General features: G+C 51.5%; 2 protein-coding genes across 2 annotated transcripts; one reads left to right on the top strand and one right to left on the bottom strand.

Annotated features, from left to right (window-relative positions):
• Positions 1–6,715: 6,715 nt before the first annotated feature.
• napA-2 (AP-1-like transcription factor napA) lies at positions 6,716–8,519 on the top strand (the record flags this gene model as incomplete). The annotated part of the gene is made up of 3 exons (XM_036634174.1): positions 6,716–7,183; positions 7,236–8,269; positions 8,321–8,519. 3 exons carry the CDS (start codon positions 6,716–6,718, stop codon positions 8,517–8,519), a joined length of 1,701 nt encoding a protein of 566 aa, XP_036500595.1.
• A 2,950-nt stretch (positions 8,520–11,469) lies between these two features.
• On the bottom strand, positions 11,470–13,656 carry Stk32a (Serine/threonine-protein kinase 32A; the record flags this gene model as incomplete). Its single annotated transcript, XM_036634175.1, has 7 exons — positions 11,470–12,001; positions 12,050–12,501; positions 12,553–12,708; positions 12,760–12,964; positions 13,020–13,131; positions 13,244–13,366; positions 13,614–13,656. The coding sequence occupies 7 exons, from the start codon at positions 13,654–13,656 to the stop codon at positions 11,470–11,472; spliced, it is 1,623 nt and encodes a 540-aa protein (XP_036500598.1).
• Between the last annotated feature and the right edge of the window lie 7,170 nt (positions 13,657–20,826).

Raw genomic sequence — 20,826 nt, forward strand, 5'->3', positions numbered from 1 at the left:
AGAAGTATAGCTTCTAGTATAATAGCTTTAACTTAGCCTTAAATTATTTTATAGAGGTGTTTAACTATAGTGTTCTATTCTACTTAATATAATATAGTAAACTTAGGTTAGATACCTTTTTACCTATAGTAGGTGATAAGTATACTGTTTTTAAACTCTCCTCTATTATCTAATTAAATAAACTAAATATATAATTTAGTTTCTATCTTAACCTTAGCAATATCTTACTATATAAAGCTTATAGCTTAAGCTTTATTCTAGAGTAAGTAGGCTTTAGGTATCTTTATAAGGTTATTAACTATTAGTAAGTAATAGCGCTCTCCTATAGGTATAAGTAGTAATATAGGGCTACTAAGGTCTATAAATTAATACTATCCCCTCTAAGTTACTTAAAGTACTAAAGTAGATTTTACCTATACTACTACCTTACCTTATATATAAGCTTTATAGATAAATTCTTTATTATTATTTAGCAGTTATATACTAAGGTCCTTAGCTAATTTTTTATAAGTAGTAAAGCTAAGATAACTTATTTGCTTATAAAAGATATTAAGTAGGACCTCTTATTAAAGGTTAGAAATAAAATAGATAGCTATAGTAATCTCTAGGTCTTTCTAGTGCTATATTATGAGGGTAAGAGAGTAATTAAAGTGCTTAAAGTAGCTATATATAATACCTTAAAAAATAAGGATAGGTTTTAAGTGTTCTAATATAGTAATAGTATATCTTATACTATATATAGTTTAGGAGTATTTAATACTTAAGTGTTTAGTAAAAGTACTTACTAATAGAAAGTTTAGTAGTAAGAAAAGTATATAGAGGATATTATAAAGGTAGATAAGTTTAGTGCTAATAATATATTATAGGACGATAGGAATTATACTCTAGCTTAAAGCATAAGCGCCCTACCTAACTCTATTTATATATATATATAATGAGAACTCTTAGTAGGAACTAAAAAGGTATAGTTAAGAAGTAATATAGTATTTAGTACTACTATCTAAGAGCTAAGTTTAGTAGTAACTATTTTATAATATTAGCTTAATCTAAGTTTAAACTTAGGAGATATCTAGAGAGGTAGGTGCTTAAGGATTAAGCTAAGGACTAGGAATAAAGAAGGCTTTAGGGAAGCTTACTAGCTAGTTAAGGCTAGCTATAATAGTATTAAGGTTAAGGACTTACTTAGTAGGTTTAACTTTATAAGCTAGTGCTAATTAATAAGCTATAAGTAGTTATAGCTTATTAGCTAGTTTTAGGTGTTATACCTTATAACTAGAGTTATTATAATTTAATATGTTTTCTTATTAGTTATAAATAGAGCATACCTTTTAGTATAGTCTTTTATAGTTTGCTAGCTTAGTTTTAATTTATTTTTGCTTTTTTATAGGTTTTATAGCTTACTAATAGGCTTATTTATAACCTATATTAGGTTTAAAGAAGTATATACTAATATTTAAGATATGCTGTTTTACTTAAAGGTATACCTATTTATTCTATGCCTTTATAATAATCTTATTAAGTATAAGCTTTTTGCCCTCACTTATATTAGTAATTATATAACCTTAATAGATATTAGCTTTAAAGGAGCTAAATTGTTCACTTAGGTTAGAGAGATATTAGATTTAGTAGAGCTTATCTAAAAGAGACTAAGGGAGTTCTATCTATCTTAGTTTATTAAGATTATAAAGAAATTTCTCTAAATAGCTTTAGATATCTATATGTTATAATAAGTTATCCTAAATAAGCTTAAATACTATTTCTCTTAATATACTAGCGCTATAATAAATATATTTAGTTTATAGTGCTCTATAAGTAGCTAGTATACTAATATAATAGTAGATCTTTTTAGCTATAAAATTAGATAGGTTTTATCTAATCTCTATTAGTAAGTTACTATTAATAGCCTCCTAATAGAGTTTATTTTAGATATATTTATTCTATACTTTAGTAATATAGGTATCTCTATTTAGACGCTCTAGTTTTAAGATGTTTTAAGTAAGAATATTATTCTTCTTAGCTAATATAGCATTTTTTAGTGCTCTATCCTAATTAGCTTAGTTTTCAGCATTTTTAAGTTATAAGATCTTAATATTATAGTTAGATCTACTACTATAGATATAAGCTATTTTAGACTAAGTATCTAAGTCTTATTCCTTAAGAAATTCTTCTTTAAGTTAATAGGTTTAAATAGGCTAAAGGATAGTATATATAACTAGTTATATATTTACTATATAGTAGTAGCTTAATTAGTAGGTAGTATCTTTAGAAGATAATATCTTAGGAGAGGGAAGTGCTTATAATAGGCGACTAAAAGAAAGAAGTTAAAGGTGATTATAGTAGTTAAAGGATTATAGAGGTTTAGGAAGCTCTATAAGGAAAGACGCTATAAGTAGCTAATAGTGTTAAATTAGTATTATAATAATAATACTATTAAGTGCTATAGGTATAGAGTAAGTATTATGAGAGATTTAGTTATAGTTATATTATTAGTTTAATTATATTCTACTTTTTACCTCTTTTAGACTTTAGAAGACTTTTAGGCTTTAACTTAATATAGCAAATAGGCGCCTTTCTATAAATAATTCCTTATATAGTCTCTTAACTTCCCTCTTCCTAATAAGCACTTTATTAACTTAGTAGCTATTAGTGTTATAATCTTAGCGTGATAGTATATATAATAACTCTTTAGAGGGTTCTATTTTTAAGGCTATATTAAGGAATAGTACTTCTTCTTCTAAGAAGCTAAGTATAGCATTCTTATCTATATAGTTTTTAGTAGATTAAGAAGTTATCTAGATATCTTTAGGGGATTAAGATATTATAGAGGTTATTATTAAGGTATATTAATATATTAGATAGAAAGTAGATAGAGAATAAGATAATAGAAGGAGAGAGTAGTATATTAGTTTAGAGATATTAAATTACTAAAAAAGAATTTTATATTATAGAGTATATAGCTCTTAAAATAGGTATATTATACTTAGATATTATATAAATAATAATTATTTTATCCCTAGAGGTAGAAAACCTCTAGGGTATTAGTTTCTAAGGCTATAAGCTTTAGATAACTAGTAAAACGTTATAAGTATATAAAGCTCTACTCCTTATAGTTATACCTAAATAACTATAAGTTATAATAAAAAGAAAATAGAGGAGTTTTATATTTATATTCTTTTAGGGGTGATTAAACTTCTAACTTCCCTATTAGGGCTAGTATACTAAGTTAGATATTATAGCTTATTACTATCTCTCTATTTTAGGTCTAAAGATAGTTAATAATGCCTAAAAAACTCTATTAATATCTCTAGTAGTCTCACTATAGTTAATTATAGACTTAACTAATACCTCTTAGTAGTTTTATTATAGAGTATTTACCTATTAATACTATATAAGATTTATTATTAAGCTATACTCTTCTTTTAGGTATATAGATATATAATAGAGAGTTTATCTTATACTAAGTAAATAGAAAGAAAGGAGATAATTAGTATAGTAGTTATAGTTTTAAGCTATATATAGGCTCTTATAGTCTATTATAAGTAATAATAGTTTTAAGCTATATATAGGCTTTTCTAGATAGTTTAGAGCTATATATAAGCTTCTATAGTCTACTATAGAGGTAGGTAGTTTAAGGCTATATATAGGTATATTTAGTATAGTTTAGAGCTATATATAAGCTATAATGTGTTTAAAGCGTTAACTTTAGTAGAAGATTAAGGGCCTCATTAGAAAACTTAGCGTTATGCGTTTAAGGTGAGGATATACTAATAAGTATAATTCTATAGTTAGTCTTTAGAAGTAGTGCTTCTAGGCTTATAACCTGTTAGATTCACTTATAGTAGTACCTCTAACTGTGGGTATAAGTTATAGTATTAAGAAGAGAGTACTTAGCTAGATAGCTGTTATTGTACCTAAATACTTGCTCATTGCTGACATAAGTTAACAAGATTGAAATGGTCGAAACTACGTCACCGTTGGAATGGGATATGGACGCCCGCGCCGAGAGGGTGGTTCTGTCTGCACGAAGGGACTTGCAACAGAACTTTGCCGGACTTGGTTCACTTACACGACGATTTCTCTGACACCAGCGCCTTCACAGCGGCGGCAGCTTACGGCTTACCCTGCGCGACACCTTACCCCAGACCGGAGGCGGCAGCGGGAGTGTGGTGCCATTCCGAGTGGCAACGGAGTTATTGCAACAGTGCCGTGGCTCACGTGCGCCTACGATGCAATTCAGAAGCCGCGACAGTAGTCGAAGACGGTAACAGCAGTCATTGGCCTCAGACCGTTGCATTCTACACCTTCAACTTGGCTGAGGCAACTCAACTGATCCTGACCTTTACAAAGGTGCACCCAGCAAAGGCGGTTCGTTCCTTCGCGCCGCCGCACGGGGCCAAACCCCTCGCCATGTTCCGAGGCTTATGGTGTAAGCTTTTCGGATGGGGCAGTTCGGGTCTAGACGCCTTCTCGGGCGTGGCGATTTATGCAACCAAGAGAGTAAGCAGGCCGATCATGTTGTGGTCCCTGACCAACAACAGTCACTAGGAATCGCGCTACAACGGCACGAGAGGCACGAAGGGCGCAGAGTACAAATGCAGGCATGCCGGGGCGGGTTCGTGCCGCGAACTGCGTCTGTTTCCTGTCCCTTTGATCCTGGCAATTGTGATGGCAGCAAACACCGAAAAGTGCCATTTGTCATCCGGATGCTCAAAGCTTCCAACGACTTTCCCTGACAACCAGAGCAGATCTTGCGACTCAAGGCCGTGGCAGGAACCCGATCAACCAGATCTGGCCCCTTTTTAACCAACGCCCGTTTCTCGTTTTTCTGGAGAACAGTTGATCAGGGCCAAGACGGTCCCACGGCCATAAACGATTAGAGTTTCGGCCAGTCACGCCAGTCTCCTACGCTTCTGGGAGTGGGAAGCGTGAGCCAGAGCATGGATTGCTTGTTGTCCCATGGCGTGGGAAGAATGGCGGTTTTGGCGGTGCCTGGGGCGCGATGCAATACCATCTCGGAGAGGTATCGGCGTGGTTACACTGCACCAGAGATACCTCTGGTGGATAGTCAGATAGCACGGCTTTTGAATATTGGGTCAGCGGATTTACGCAGTAAGGCTGGCATGACCCTGACTCATAGCCAGCCGGCCGGACGCGCCGTTTGAAGAATTGGCAGGCTGGGCTAGTGCTGCACAGCCCGTACAGTGAACAGACGGACGAGTGACGGCACGGTGAGCACCACTGACCGCAGTCTCGTCCTTGGGTCTTGGCCGACGACCCGCCACTCGCATTGTTACGCAACGAAGAGCGTACCCACGTCATGCGACAGACTGGTGATGGCGGGCCGAAGCTGGTGTAGTGTGGCCGTCATATTGAGATGTCAGGCCGATGCGGGGGAGTCCTTGGACGCGAGATTGCGAAGTCGCGATGGTCCGATATTCGTGTGGATGAGACGGAAACGATGGACGAGAGGGAAGACGCGAGACGCAGCGGTTGTAAAACGCGGGCAGTCTCTTGATGATATTCGTCCGGCGGAGTGCTGTCATGTAAGTGAGTGACATGGAGCCTCCACTCACCCACCACCGCTTGATGCTGCGGGCGGTGCTTAGAAGACGGCTATCCCCAAAACAGCAGCACGGAAAGCAGGAGGCAGCAAAGAGGATGCGTGGCAAAACCGATGAACATGCCGTTTTTAGAGGGATGAAGGGCGGGTTTTACAGGGGACGCGAGCTGGTGCCTTGGACTTGGCGGGTTGAGGTGACTTTTGTCCTCGAGTGGGCAGGTGGCAGTTCACACACACTGGTCAGTCAGTGGTGACACCTGGGCTTCACAGTGTTGGGGCCGGGAGACCGGATTCCCATCATGGGCAGACTGGGGCAAAGAGGGGCCAGGTCCAGGGAATTGGCGAAAACGACGGTGCAGTTGTGCTGCTGTTCGGCGATAACGGGGCTTGCGCGCGCCCTCTGCCAATGGAAGCGTCAGAATGCGCCTCGGGGCCCCGACGCCCATCCTCTTGAGTCTTCCCTCCCCCCCCCCTCCTCCCCTTGCCAATCGAGGACTGGCGTAAGGCCCCGTTGGAGTCGAACATGACGGCTGACAAATTGAAAGGGCGCTGAATCTTCCCCCTCACCGAGTGCCGCCGTTCTATTCAGTTCCACTTCACTTTCTCACTGGACACGGCGACCAAACCAACACCACCAACCGCTCGTCCTCGCATCACGCACACCTTTCCCCAAGCACGTCTTTCCCCGAATCCCGTGGAATCTCTGCATCTGCATCCCATTCTTGTTGTTGAGAAATCTGGTGGCCTGGCGACCGCCGTGTGACTCAGGCAGCAACTTTAAGGCGGAACACGCACCAACTCTGCACTGGACCCCAGCTTTTTTGCGTCACTCCCCAGCACCACCGCAAGCACCACCACCAACAGCACCGCTGCTGCGACCAACAATCTCCATACGCCTTTGCCTCCTACACATCTCGACGGCGAGTTTGGCGTCTTGTATTGCCGAGTGCACCACGCAGGCGTCGCGACACTGTTGAACAACACCCAGTCTCCCCGCGATACCATCCGTTGATCCGGCGGCCTGGACCCGAATCCCATCTTGACCCCGGCACGAGCCGCAATCGGCCTCCCGAGTTTACCTTTCTTCGCAGCCCTCCTGCACCGAATTGACTTCTCTTTACCTTCACCACTTCGCCCCTTCACGTACTCTTCGCAATGGCCTCCGCAACGAACGGTGGTTTCCCAACCAACTTCATCCTGACCCCGCAGCAGCAGAGCCTGCTCTTCGCCGCCCTCAACTCGAACAAGCAGCAGCTGGCGAACCAGTCCCCGGGCACCAAGGACACCTCCATGTCGCCCTCCTCCTTCCAGACGTCTCCCGCCCAGGCTCCCGCCAACGGCTTCCAGGAGAGCCCGTATCTCGACAACTATGACTACGACTTTGGCGACTCCAGTTTCGACTTTGACTCCCTCAATGACCAGGGCAAGATGATTGGAGATATCCCGGGCACCGCCAAGTCCACCAAGTCAGATTCTACCGACAACGATTCCTCTGACAAGAGAGCCCACCCCGACGACGAGGACGACGAGTCCTCGCCAGGAAACGGCGCCAAGAGACGTGAGAGCACCGAGAAGGTGCCCAAGAAGCCCGGACGCAAGCCCCTTACCTCCGAGCCGAGCTCAGTATGTTCTGCCACCTCCTAGACCGTAGACAATCTCTCTAACACTCGTAAAGAAACGTAAGGCCCAGAACCGTGCCGCCCAGCGCGCATTCCGTGAGCGCAAGGAGAAGCATCTGAAGGACCTCGAGACCAAGGTGGAGGAGTTGGAGAAGGCGTCAAAGGATGCGAACAGCGAGAATAGCATTCTCAAGTCTCAGATTGAAAAGATGACGGCCGAGCTCAACGAGTACAAGACCAAGCTCGCGGCCATGAGTACTCGCTCCGTCTCACACGGCAAGTCTCCCATGGGCTTTGGTGCGTCCGCAATCGGCAACCTCAGCGACGTCAACTTCCAGTTCGAGTTCCCCAAGTTTGGCGTCCTCCCCGGTGCTGCCATGCCCAAGCCCGTCCAACGAACAGGAGCGTCGGCATCGCCTCACACCAACGGCAGCAGCAACCCCGTCAGCCCCCTAAACACCAAGGACAACAACAGCCCGCACATCATCCATGGCCTGGATTTCAGCAGCACCAAGGACGACCTGGCCAACTTTACTTCGCTCTTCAGCAGCCCGTCCATGAACGGCACCAACGGCACCGCCACGTCGCGCGCCAGCGTCGACTCCGGCTCCTATGGCATGCACAACGGCACATCGACCAGCTCGCCGTCAGCGTCATCCCAGTCGAATGCCGGTCCCAGTTCGTCCTGCGGCACTTCCCCTGAGCCGTTCACACAGTCCCCCATGGGCTTCAAGCCCGTTGATACGATGACCACCATCGGCGAAGAGCACACCGGCCAGCAGTCGTTGTTTGCGGGCATCGACACCAACAGCATCGACTGGCTTGCTCAGCAAAACGGCGGACAGTTTGATCCTCAGCTCTTTGGCGACTACCGCGAACCTCAAGAAAACATTCTCGGAGGCGGCACCTTTGACGACAGCTTCTTCAATGACGCCCTTGACGCCGACTTTATCACGCCGTACAACATGGCGCCCAGCCCCGCTGTGCCCAAGAAGAACCTCATTGACCAAATCGATGCCGCCAAGAATGCCGACGACGACGTGGTCAAGGACGCCGTCAAGGCCGAGAACTACAACTGCAATAAGATCTGGTATGTTGTCCCCCGACAGGCAAGTAACACAGTGACTTACACCCACCCCAGGGAGAAGCTGCAAAACTGCCCAGACGTGGCGAGCGGCGAGTTCGACCTCGACGGACTCTGCTCCGAGCTTCAGAAGAAGGCCAAGTGCTCAGGTCAAGGCCCCGTCGTGTCCGAGACGGACTTCCAGGCTGTCGTCAACAAGTGGATGGGCAAGGACGTGGCGGCCTGCTTCGCGGCCCAGAACAAGACAAAGGCCTGAAGGACCAGACGTCTCCATGTACATTTGCACACGTGCCCACGGCAACAGGTCAGGCGGTCAGGTTTGGAAGCATATCAGGATTAGGTCGGTTTTTCTGGGGACGACAGGCGTTTTAACACGGACCAAAAATAAGGGCGGACGTAAGCTTCCGACCCGCGGCAAGGCGAATGGTTATTCATCAAACACCGGAATTCTAGATGCGGAGCACGAGATCCGGCCGAGTGGCTCATAGGCCCTGGCCTGTTTCCGACTGGAAAACTCCCATTGAGCGACCGAGAATGGTTTTGGGAAGGCTACGATGATGAGGTTTGCGGCAACCACGACGGTTGTACGTCGAGGGTCGGCATATAGGGGTTGGTTTTTCTTTGCAGATGTAATATGCTACTAGTATAGGCTAGTTTGGTGTTCCAAGGATGAATGAGCGAATGAGAATCTCCACGTTGGACTCACTTTGGTGTCTTGTCAGGGTTGGTTCTCTTGAAATGGCCGTCCGTATGTGCTTGAGACGAGTACTTCAGATGAGTGCTTGAAGGGAATGAGATCAAGGCCCACGTCGTCGTTCCAACGGAGCTTCCGGCCAGCACGGAGCTTTAAACGGAGCAGCTCCTTCGCGGCGGATGCCATCACTCTGCCATGCCAGGGGCCCGATAAGCACCCTCGGCCCGTCTCCTTCAAACGATGGACCCGGCGGGCGCGAGTGAGCTAGCGGTCAGCCTCCTGAACTTCCTGCGCCCGCCGTAAATCTCAGGTCGATAGCTACCCATCAATAGCGTGGCGGGAACAAGCCGGCCCTCCATTCCCCCACAGACACTGGCGTTAAGTACATATCACGATTCGTAGTAGTCCAGAACTGCCCCCAGGCCGAGGTGGTCTGCGGCCGCCCCGCACCCGCCCGCATCCGCATCCCGCATCCGAATTCTCCTTGGCAGCAGAACTCCATCATGCGCTCCCTGATGCTGCTGGAAACATGCGGGGAGGGGAGGGCAGCACGACACGACACGACACGACACGACACGAACCACGGACGGACGGCGTTCGGCGTTGCGACTGTCTCTCGCGTTCGGTCTCTGGCGGGCGGTCGGAGACGGGGAAGCGGATTTTGGGGATGGAGCTCTTCGGCCGAGGGCGAACAGGGTCGCATCCTGCGCCGTTGGACGTTGAACTCTGTCTCTACTCCCCCCATCGCACCCGGTGCCTTTTTTTCGTGCGTGATTCCCCCAAGCCAGGCTGGCTTCCCCCTTCCTGCTCATGTACAGGACACGCCACATTATGGTTGTACGGGCAGAAAGGCGGGGGGAGGCCGGTATTCTGTCGTGTGTGCACGCCGCCAGGGGGGGACGGACCACGGAGCGTAGAGAGGCCCCCCCAACCACCACCACCAGCGGCATGTCGACAGTGAGCACCTTTTTTTTGACGTGGGGGATGCTGCCTGCCCAGCCGCCACCCCATGGCATGGCAGGCAACCTAGGAGAATGGATAGAGCGGCACGTGGGAGAAGGGGGCAAAATCGTACGAAGAACGAAAGGAAAAGATGGCACACGGCAGAAAGGATGGGGAGAGGGGGTTGATGCTGATTGCGCTCACGGTAAGGATCATGTTGCGATGAGCGGTGTGTTACGCGGCACAAGCTTCCCCCCTCGCGTCTACTGCTCACCAAGAAGCAAAGGAGTAGTCCATGGTCTTTTCTGTTATCTGCTCCGGTATCTATGACTGCGTTTATGATATGCTGCCTGTTCTTCTGACAACCCCGGTCTAAACCCAAACCCGGAACAAGCCTCCTAGGTCCCCCTTCCCCTCACCAGGAGGCGAAAAAGAAGGCTTCTGCCCGTAAGAAGAAGAATCACGAGACTTATCAGACCCCTTGTCGAGTTGCTGCTGGCTATTCTGTCTGCCTGCTCAGTCGGCTCGTTTCCAGGGCCGCCCCCCAGCTGCTGCCGCCAAGGCGGTATCGACTCGGCAATTGAACAGAAGAAAGCAATCGCCCCTCTGCCTTCACACCCCAGGTCCGTATCCTCGGGTTGCGATGCGGTGCGGTGCGGCCAACGTTGCGTCCATGTCGGATGGCAAGATGGAAAGTGGGTGGTGGTGGGAAGGGGGCGACAAGAGGGATCTGCAGGTGTGCAGCAGCAGCCCTCCCACCCCCGAGTTTCCCCCAAGACCACTTACCGGTTGCAGCGTCCCAGCCGACCAATGGCGACCCCCGGAACCGGGGACCGACTGCTTGAATCGTCCAACGTCATCCAATCCCCGTCCGGGGCGAGGAAAGTATCGCAGCCAAACGGGCCAGACGCACGTTTCTCGAGGCCAGGAGTTATTTTGCATTGGTTGGGGTGATGCGGTAACCTTGTGGCAGCAGTAGCCTCGACCGACTGTGACAGCACGTGGAGAGAGCATGTAGAGTGTTGGCCTGTGTTATTACAAAGGGTATATTCTTGCTTGATGAGTTGTCCTATGTCACTTTGCTAATCCACGCTCCATACCGTCTTTGATGCTTCATGAATTTGGTTGCCCCTTGGTGTACCTTATCCTCCTGGAACCTTGCGATGAAGTGAATCGAGACAACAGCCTTGGCTCCGGCCAAGGGCGGCAGCGCAGAGACCGCTCTGGTCGTTTGCACACGGCACAGGCCGTCTCGCCTCCTGCCTGCTGGTGCCCGCCGACGAGGCCCGCCAAATGTGACATGCAGCCCGTGCCGTTGTAGTGCAGCCTCTCCTCTCGGGACGTCGCAGCGTCTTCACACTGCAACTTTTGTGTCGCATCCCTGGGCGAACGGGCACTAGCTTTGCCAACCATCGCCAGAACGCCACGGCCTGGCCGTGTCCTTCGTCCTCGACTCTGCGGGATCGTGGATACGGACCTGATGGTCCCCTTCGAGCTTTGCTGGGTTTCTCGGGTATCGATCCATCCTCGTTGCGTCTGTCCGTCTCTTCAACCTGTTCCATATCGTCTTCTAGCCAATAACCTGCCTGGCGCCCTCTTTGCCCAAAACTCCCCTTTCCTTGGGCTTTGGGCTGTGTCCTCTTCCCTTCTTGCCCCTAAAGAAACTGAATACGCCGCTTGAGCTCTCCGACTTGCCATCGCCCGTTGCGTTGGCGTCTGTGGGAAGCGTGGCGTCCTGCCGAGCGAGTTCTGACCAACTGCCGCCTCCGTCCAGCGTGACTGACATGCCGCCGGTTGGGCTGGTGACGCGCTTTCCGATTGCCGGCGGTGCGGCTCTCTGGTTGTGGTACTCGTTTGGCTGGTAGTGCGGTATCGGGGGCGGCTTCACGGCTGGCCGGCGGGGCACGCCGCTGTGACTGCTGCCGGGCCGTCTCTCCAAGCTCGTGCTCTTTCGTAAGGGTGCCGGGGGCATGGTGTTCCTCCCTCCGTTGGTGGCCATCGCGGCGGGGGTGGCCTCGTCGGTGGTCAATGCCTGAGGCCCGCTGTTGGGGTGTAATTGATTCATGTCGCCGTTGGGGAATCCTCCTTCTTGCTCGGTGATTCTATGTACGTTAGCCACGTCAGGATATATGGGTTCATCGCAGCCATACTTCTTGTACGCGGCGAGTGTGTAGTCAAACGGCCGAAACTCGTTCTCAATCATGCGGTAGAGCTCGTCCTCCCTGATTTCCTTCTCCGAAGCGTCCTCCTTCAATCGTTCGCGGGGCTTTTGGCGTCTGGCTCTCGCCTCAAGGGGGGCCTCCTCCAACAGGAGCTCCTCCAGGTCGTATGTGGCGTCAAAGTTGGTCTTGTCAGCCGCCGGCACAAACACGGGCTCGATCTGCTTCCGCTCCAACGCTTCGAAATCAATCATCATGAAAAACTCATGCTTAGTGAAGCTCTCCCAGGTGGCACCCATCCGTGTGTCGCGGTTCGGGCTTAATGCGTCTCGGATGGCGTATAAACAGGGAAGGCTGACGGCGGGCTGTGTGACGGGGTATTTGGGATTCGCGAGCTGGATCTGCTGGCTGAGGGTGCTTTCTGAATTGCCGTCGAATGGCCTCTGTAGGACGTTTAATCACAATGTTCGAAGTCTCGATAAGAGTAGACCCACCTTGTTGTAGATGCACTCGTAGAAGAGAACACCCAACGACCACCAGTCTGCACGGACATCGTAGCCCTTGCCAGCATAAACTTCGGGAGCGAGATATGCGAGGGTGCCGGATTTGCTAGACAAAACCTTGCCGGGCACGATATCCGAGGCAACGTTCTTGTCCAGTCAGTATTTCGCTTCCGCCGGCAATTGTTAGTCAAAACTCACAAAGTCGGTCAAATGCACGTGGCCGTCTGCGTCGAGGAGGACGTTGTCGGGCTTGACGTCGCGGTGGATAATGTTTTGCTGGTGAATGTATCGGAGGGCACATCCTAGTTCGGCAATCCAGAAGCGAACTGCGTCTTCGGTGAAGGTCTTTCTCGAAATGTGAAATCGGAGGTCGCCGCCGCTCATCAAGTCAACAACCAGGTACCTGGAGAGTGGTCAGCGAGAGGCATCGTCGGGCAGCAATGGCAGGGCGGTCCCACATGTATTCGATGTCTTGGAAACTGTATCGCAGGTTGCAAATGAAGGGGTGGTTCACGTGCTCGAGCATCCGGCGCTCTCGTATGATGTTCCGCACGCTCTCTGATCGTACGACTGTTTGATAAGGGCAGTATCAGCATCTATGTGATCCTGTGGTGTCGTGCACGGCGTCCCATCGGGGCAGGAGGATGCCGTGCAACGAGGCGGTGTGTATGCGTGTATGTACCTTCATCTTTCCGGATATACTTCAAAGCAAAGGACAGGTTCGTGTCTTTTCGCTCGACGATGCGGACCTTACCGAAGGCGCCTCGACCGACGACTCGTAGCAGGCGGAAATGGTTGAGGTTGACTGCAGAGTGGAAAGATGCCGGTTAGCTTGGCGATGATCGGGCTGGTGGTGGGGAGAGGCGGCGGCGGCACGCAGAGCGGTGCAGTGCAGCGCTGCGCAGCGTGGTGGTGAGGCGAGTGCTGCGGCAAATGGTGGTTGCCGCCGTGCATTCAGTGACGGGACAGGACAGGACAGGAGCGTCGGGACGGGTCGAACAGCAGACAGAGCTGTGTGTAGATAGGGTAGGTAGGCTGGGAGCGAGACATACCTTCGCCATCCAAGTCGATGGGCTTGCCCTGGCTATTGCCCATTGCGACGTGCAGTCGTCTTCAATGGCTCTCACGTCTGCACTGGTTGGATCTAGGGAAGACAGTGTCGACTGTCGCGCACCATGATCCAGACGTGTGTCGTTTTTTTGGGATGAAGGTGCCGCAGAATTGAAATCGGGGGCAAAACGAGAGCGAAAGGCAATGAGCGGAGCGAGAAAGAGAGACAGAGCCCAAACCAGCGAGAGAGCAGCAGATGGAGGCAGATAGATAGGAGTGGAGTCCGTCACAGTCAGCTGGCACGGGGTGACAGGGGGATGGCACCGTAGGAGGGCCAGTTGCTTCGAGTGATGGTCTCAAAATCGGGGACTCGGTGGTACTGTGGTGGAGGATTGGAGGGGATGGGGGTTCAAGGTCAAGGAGCGAGGGGAGACTGAGCTACGACCAGCAGACCTGAATTGATGGGGAGCAGGTATGTAGACAGACGGGAAAGACGAGGAGAGAGAGACTGTGTGAGAGAGAGAGCGGGAGAGAGAGGACGTGGAGCAGAGCAGAGGAGGGGAGGGGGCCGTCGTTCAGTGGTCAGTCAGTAAGTACGGACCAAGCAAGTGCTGGCCAGTGAGAGCAGCGAAAGAGAGTGGCCAGTACCGTAAAAAAAAAAAAGGTACAATGCGAGTAGTGAACAGGGCCGCCGGACAGGGCAGGCAAGCAAACAGGGCGGGCGGCGGAGGAGAGGACGGGACAGGACAGAACAGACTCAGAAGAGAGCGGAGGCGGGAGAGGACGAGGGTAACGGAAAGAAGAAGGGATGTGCTACTTTTTGTCTTTTCCCTGTTTCGGGGACCAGGGCTGGCTGGAAATAACATAACACAAAAAGACGAGACAGAAGAAAAAGGAGAACATGTGTGTGTTTAGGGTGATGGGTAATTGTTCGCCTCTTGCTGGTCTGTCTGATGGTCTGCCGTCCGTTTGTCTGTTCCCCCCCAGCCCAGGGGAGACGAGTAGTGACAAGGCCAGGCCGGACCGGACCATCTACAAGTCGAGCAAGCAAGCAAACAACGTCGTCGTTGTTGAATGGGGGTACAGGCACTAGGTACCCTTCCTTAGCCACAAGTCTCGCTCGTCTCCAGGGCACTGCTCGCAAGTCCAGAGTCCAGAGTCTGTGACTGCGTACATACATGCATACACTGCACCAGCAGACTACGGATACATACACTACTTTACATCCCAGGTACGATACGGGCGAGACAAGCGGCTATCTTGCGGCGTACGGTCCCGTCCCTCTGTTAGCGCACCTGGGCTTAGTGTCGAGACGCAACTGCTCAATGGGTTTTGGTGTATTTGAGTTGGCGTCGGCGGCAGCGTCGCTGTGCCTGTCGGTGCTGTCCAGCGAGGAACTATCCGTACCGCAGCAGGTGGACTGTCGGTCTGCGTTGCCATGCGAGATATCTCAGCCGTGCACTGTCTGCCGGGCTACCTTTACGACGCCGAGGCTGGCCTGCTCTGGGCCTCTGGCAGGCACTCCAAGTACATGTCAATTTGGTTTGCAAATTATCGGGACGGACGCAGGATCGGTCGGTAATGTAGGTCAAGTAAGGTTAGGCCAGCCTAGCGCGGTGCTTGTTGCTGTCGCCGCCGCCGTGTGTGGTGCACGCAGTACTCTACCTAGTGCTGTACTCTGTACGGCGGGTGGTATCGCAGGCTGACGCATGTACCAAGCGGTATGGTGCCGTGGGCTCAGGTACTGTGTCCCGTCTCCCACGTTTTCTGGTGGTGGTGGTGGTGGTCGTCGTCGTGGGAGGTGGGCGGCGGGTTGCTTGCGTGTGGCAGGGGCTTGCAATTGGAAGTGGGAGTGGGAGCCATAGTGGGAACCGACAGGCTTGTGCAACGAGGCAGGGATCGGTGGCTCGCCAATGACGAGGGGGTTGCTGGATGATGGATGATGCTAGTAATTAACGAAGCAACTTCACCATCCCTGACCTGCAGACCGACCGACGATACCCTGTCGAGAGTCTCTTTGCTTTTTTCCTTTCTTTTTTTTCCTTCTCTTGTTCATATCCCTGCCTGTTTGCGTCTGCATGCGGAAAAAGGTTAGCTTGCTTGCACCTGGGGCCATTCGGAAATGCATGTCCAACTCCCATGGTCTTGATATGCAGAGGCAGCAGAAATCGGGTCTGGGCAGCAGAAGCAGCGGGAGCATCAGAAAGCATCAAACTCTCGTCGTCAACCGCCCGCTGTTCAAAGACCGAATAGCATACAGATGCCGGGACGATTGAGCATGGCCGCAGCACGCGGAGACAAAGATGCATCAGGTTTCAGATGATCTGGTCGAGAAGTCTGCCAAAGAGGGCAAGGCGTCGTCTTGATGTCAGGCACCTTGCATCTATTCTCCCATGGCTCAGCTCAGGGCAGGCAAACAAGATGGTTTAGTCAGTGTAGGTAGGTGCGCCTGGGGTTGACGGCGAGACCAGCCGTAAGCAATCCGCAGCAAGTTCAGGAATGGGTGTCAAGGGTCTCGGCGAGCCAGGTCCAAGGAATCGCTCCTTCGTACGGAAGCCGGCATGGCAGATGAATGGCTGCAGGACAATGCCGTGGTGGTGTCTGTAGCGTAGTTGCCGTCTCCTCGTGGCTCTGGCGCGCAGACCGTAGCAGCGTAGCTCGATGAACAGCTTTCCAGAAGCGAACAAGGGGGGAATCCATCTCGTGGCATTCTAGATTTCCGCAGGAGCTTGTCAAAATGCCATCTGCCACTCATCAAGCCACACGAGGTTGTAGTATGTGGTCCAAACTCCCTCCTGCAAAGCGAACGTGTATCTCCGTCCGTGGAGGACTGTGGCACACGACCACTCTCAACTCCCCGGTACGTTGTTTCTGTCGTCGTCGATCGTCCGTCGTCGCCCCGCGTCTCCTCCCGTCGGCCTCGTTTCTGTTGCTCGGCCCATGTCGAGTCGTGTCGACGATGACTATTGCAGTCTTGGTATCTTGCGCATGATTCAAGGGTCTCAGAGCTGCAGGCCATCTCAGCCCGGGTCGTAAAATAAGGAACGTGGAGGGAGAAAAAAACACAAACAGCCAAGTGAGATGTGGATGTTGGAGAGTCCGAGCAAAGGAAGCAGCCGGGCGACTACCGCACAGGTACCTGCAGCGCTGCAGAGTCCCTGATTTTGAGGAACAGCACGTCCAAGGACGAGGGTAAATTAGGGAGCGAGCTCGCCAGCAGCATCCTCACGGCCGCTAGATGCGCGCGAGTAGCGGCTGCCGGACCGCTGTGACGGAAAAGTAGCCGTATGTACCTCCAATTTACCCTCATTTCTTGAAGGCTGAGGGACGTGCGCTGAAGTAAGATTGTCTGGCTGTTCCTGGCCACCTGGCTCTGGCTGGCGCTGGGCAGAAAAGGCAGTTAGTTGCAGGGCAGTTGCGGTTGCCGCCATCACAGTTCGAGTTGCAAACTATGGCAAAACCGCCTCAGTTCCGCTGCTTGACGTCCGGGAACTTTCCTCTAGAGATAAGGTACCTAACGCAAGGTACGTGACATTTTACGAACTGGCCAATGGCGTCAACCTCGACTCCGGCTCAACCAACGTCTTTCCCCGTTGCGCAGTCTTCAGAGTCCCGACTCTGCGACTCTCAGACTTTGAGCCTGGCCGGTGCTCAACTGCACCAAACTCTATCTTCTCGTCTATGGCAACACCAGCACAGCAGCAGCAGCATACCGTCTAATCACTTTGGTCCCTCGACTGCCGAACGCCCGCGCTTTGGAAACAAACGGACTGGAGGCGAACTGTCCTAGAAGGACAAGTCCGTACCACTAGCTGCCCATCGGAAGAAGCTAAATTGTCTCGCCAATCCGGGGCCTTCCGGCGACTGAGAAATGCCTCGAAACATGCCATAACCTGTCCAATCGAGGAGCCAAAACATTCTGGCCACGAGGTCAACCGCTTCTGACCCCCTTCTGCGCCTGCGACGGATCTCTGCCTAGTGGCCGGACGAACCCACGACGGACACTCGGCTTGACCAAAATCCATCCATCCAGCAAGGATATCGATGCCTCCGTCAGCAGCAAAGTCAATTGTCGTCATGGCCTCCATTGCACCTTGTAAGGCGTGACGACCACGTTAACGGACAAGTCTTTGTTGAGCAGCTCCAAGCCACCAGGAACAGGCCACGCTGGGAATCCAACATCACAGCGTCGGCTTCGTGCTATGCTGAGGCCCACTGTGGAAACGCAAACACACGGCTGGGAATCAGGAAGCGTGGAATCATGGAAGCCCAGCGTCGATCTAGCGGATTTCTGCATATCGACTACTGACTGACGGACACAGTCGAACGTCCACGCCAACTCGCCCTGCAAACGGGCGGCGCACATTGGTGTGGCCGCAATCGGGAATAGATTGAGCATCCGCAGGACGGCGCATTGAGCATCCTTGCCAACCACGTGCGGCGAACATGATGCTGAACCTCACGTTGCTTCTGCAGTTTTGCCGCACACATTGTCATTCTGACTTACCGTGCCGTCGAGGAAGGGATCCGTCAGTCCTGTCTTGCGGTTGCGGATGTCGCACAAGGGCCTCCCGTCTGAATCACATGGTCATTTCAGCGAAAACGCTCCGTGCTGGCGGCCATGCTCCGACGTCTTTCCGCTCTGGGGGGACAGGTCCGCACGACTCCGACTCATGGGTCGAGCTAAACATGCAAGAAATGTCGTCGTCGGCGCATCTGGCGGTTTCGCCCCACGAACTGCCCAGGTTGCACTTCTCAGGCCCAGCCAAGTCGGTCGTACGCCCGCTGCAGGTTTGGGATGGCCCCGGGGAACGGTGCCCACCTCGACGAAAAGCGACATTCGGTTCCCGAGGCTCTGCCATCTGCGACGCGCTACACCCGCGTCTCGAGGATTGATCAGACTGCTTCGAAAGTTCTGTCGCGCTGATTGATTGCGCCGCCGCCCCCGCCATCCAAGGCCGCGGTCATCCCGCCTGCCAGCTGAAGCGCAGGGCTGTCCAAGACACGGAGCCCGATGTGGAACGGCAGCATGTGCGGCCTTCTGGAAAGATTCTGCCCCTTAGTTTCATGCCGCCGTCCCAGATTAGCGACTCGTCTCTTTCCCGTCCGCCCTCCACCGGCCACGCGGGACTGACAAGACCCTGCACGAACATCAACCAACTCGAGACAATGCTGCAGTGGGAACCGCTGTCGGGGCAAGAAACAAAAAAAGGCAGTCTTCCGTTTGACGCCACGCTTCGTCACGCATGTCAAACCAGGCACAGGTTGAAACGTTTACGATAAGTAAAGAGAAGCCACATCTCCCGCCGGCCACGCCTAAAATAGACGACTCGTTGATGAATTGGAATCTCCATGGATAACGTAATTTCCATGTGCAACATCCATCATCCATGATGCAGCAAACAAACGGCCAACAGCACCGACAAACCACGACTGCAGCATCCCACTGCCGGACCCCGGCCCCCCCCCCCCCCCCTTCCTCCCACAGAGAGATCATCCCAATTCTGCAGGTTCGTTTCAGATGCTCCGGATGGAGAAGCTCAGGAGCACACCTGTTCGCATTCGACGCCGGTCATCTCCGTCAAACGCAACACATGATCCCTTACTGGCCCCTTATTAACATTTGACAGCTGGCGATACTTTTGTGCACACGTCTGCAATGCTAGCACTTGCAGCACACGCGACACGCCTGACTTTTTTTCTCGTCTAATCACGAGAGCTGTGGGCTTCGCGTCCAGGCATCTTCTGGATTACGCTGCTGATCCTGCAGATCGCATTCAAACCCAAAACACGACTGCCGCGACAGTCGGTCCTTGTCGCCTCCTTTGGCAGGCCCCATTTCAGGGGTGCGCACGCATATTGGCTCCCCCGCGCGTTTCTTGGGTCGTATTTGACTGACGTCTCGACGCGTCCACCAGGAGCCTCATTTCAACCTCCCCCCGTTTGGTAATATATTTAAGCTTGCTCACCTTCCGCATCGGATTCGTGGCGCTGTTGCTGACTGTCGCAGAGTTGCTGGCACATGAAGCCGAATGAAGACCTACGGCGCCGTACAACGTCAACCGCCGGCTTCCACGTGGTGACGGAGCAGCGAGGCCTGCGGTGCCCTGGGCCGGTTGCGCAGGTGGAACCGTCGGCTGCTACGGAAGCAGTAGCGAGTGGCTTTGAGGAGTGCCACAGTGGGATCGGCCGTGACGGCCGGCCGGCCATAATCCCTTTCTCGTGCAGAGGCGTCGTGGTGTGATGTTGATCCCCCGGCTCGCATTCTAGCGGCGACGGCTTCTTCCATTGCTTTTTGTGCAACATTCCTCCGTTGGGTCAATGCATCGGTGTCGTGGTTCAGCCGACCGACGTCGTCCACATGCATCCTCGTTAATGACAGGGCACTGCGGACGTTCCTACAGGTCAACCGTGTGAGCGAGGCCACCAGCAGCAGGCTCGCGAAGCTACATCCTGCGGGAATCCCTTCATCATTAACAGCATTGCCAAAGGGCGGTTTCAACCAGATGGCCGCACTGGCCAGCGGTGGTCACTCGCGGCCTGTGACGCAGCGTTGCGTCGTGAGGACAGGGCCAGACCGCAACTCTCATTTCACGTCTCATGCCGGTTCGCTAGCAAGTGCTGCGCAAGGGTCGAGAATGACGACCTTTACCATCCTTTTGCAAACTCGGGACGCCCTCACCGGCGCTGTGCCGCCTCCTGTTCCTCGGGCCAGAACGCACGCGAGCATTTCGAGATCCGTACACACGACAAATGCCACCGCGAGGCCTGTCTTGCCCGTGCCTGGCCAAGGATGTCAAATATCGTTACCGGGAGGCGCAAACGACGGTGGCTTGACGTGCTGCACCATGGAACAAAGCTTCAAAGGAGACGGGCAGGTCGAAAATTCCCATCAAGGGCCTTCTCTAGGAAATGCCGCCTACTTGTGTGACTGCGAGCATGCCATATGATTGGCGCAGGCTTGCCCCGGATCTGGAGAGGCGGCCCTTCCGCGCCACCCGAGATGTCACGAACCGCGGATAGCTAGCTTAGTTGCTGCTTCGGCCGAGACAACTGGACCCATGGAGGTGACCGATGGGCAACGCGAGGAAACATCTACAAATGTCAAGTGGCATTCCGGGGGGCTGAAGGAAGCCTTCGTAGGGGCTGTGCAGTTTCAAAACATCAAAGATGTCGAGATTTGAAGCTTCAGATCAGAGACATTCGCATCTTGGA

Source organism: Colletotrichum siamense (assembly GCF_013390195.1).
Source record: "Colletotrichum siamense strain Cg363 chromosome Unknown KSG_Cg363_contig02, whole genome shotgun sequence".
Classification (NCBI taxonomy): Eukaryota; Fungi; Ascomycota; class Sordariomycetes; order Glomerellales; family Glomerellaceae; genus Colletotrichum; species Colletotrichum siamense.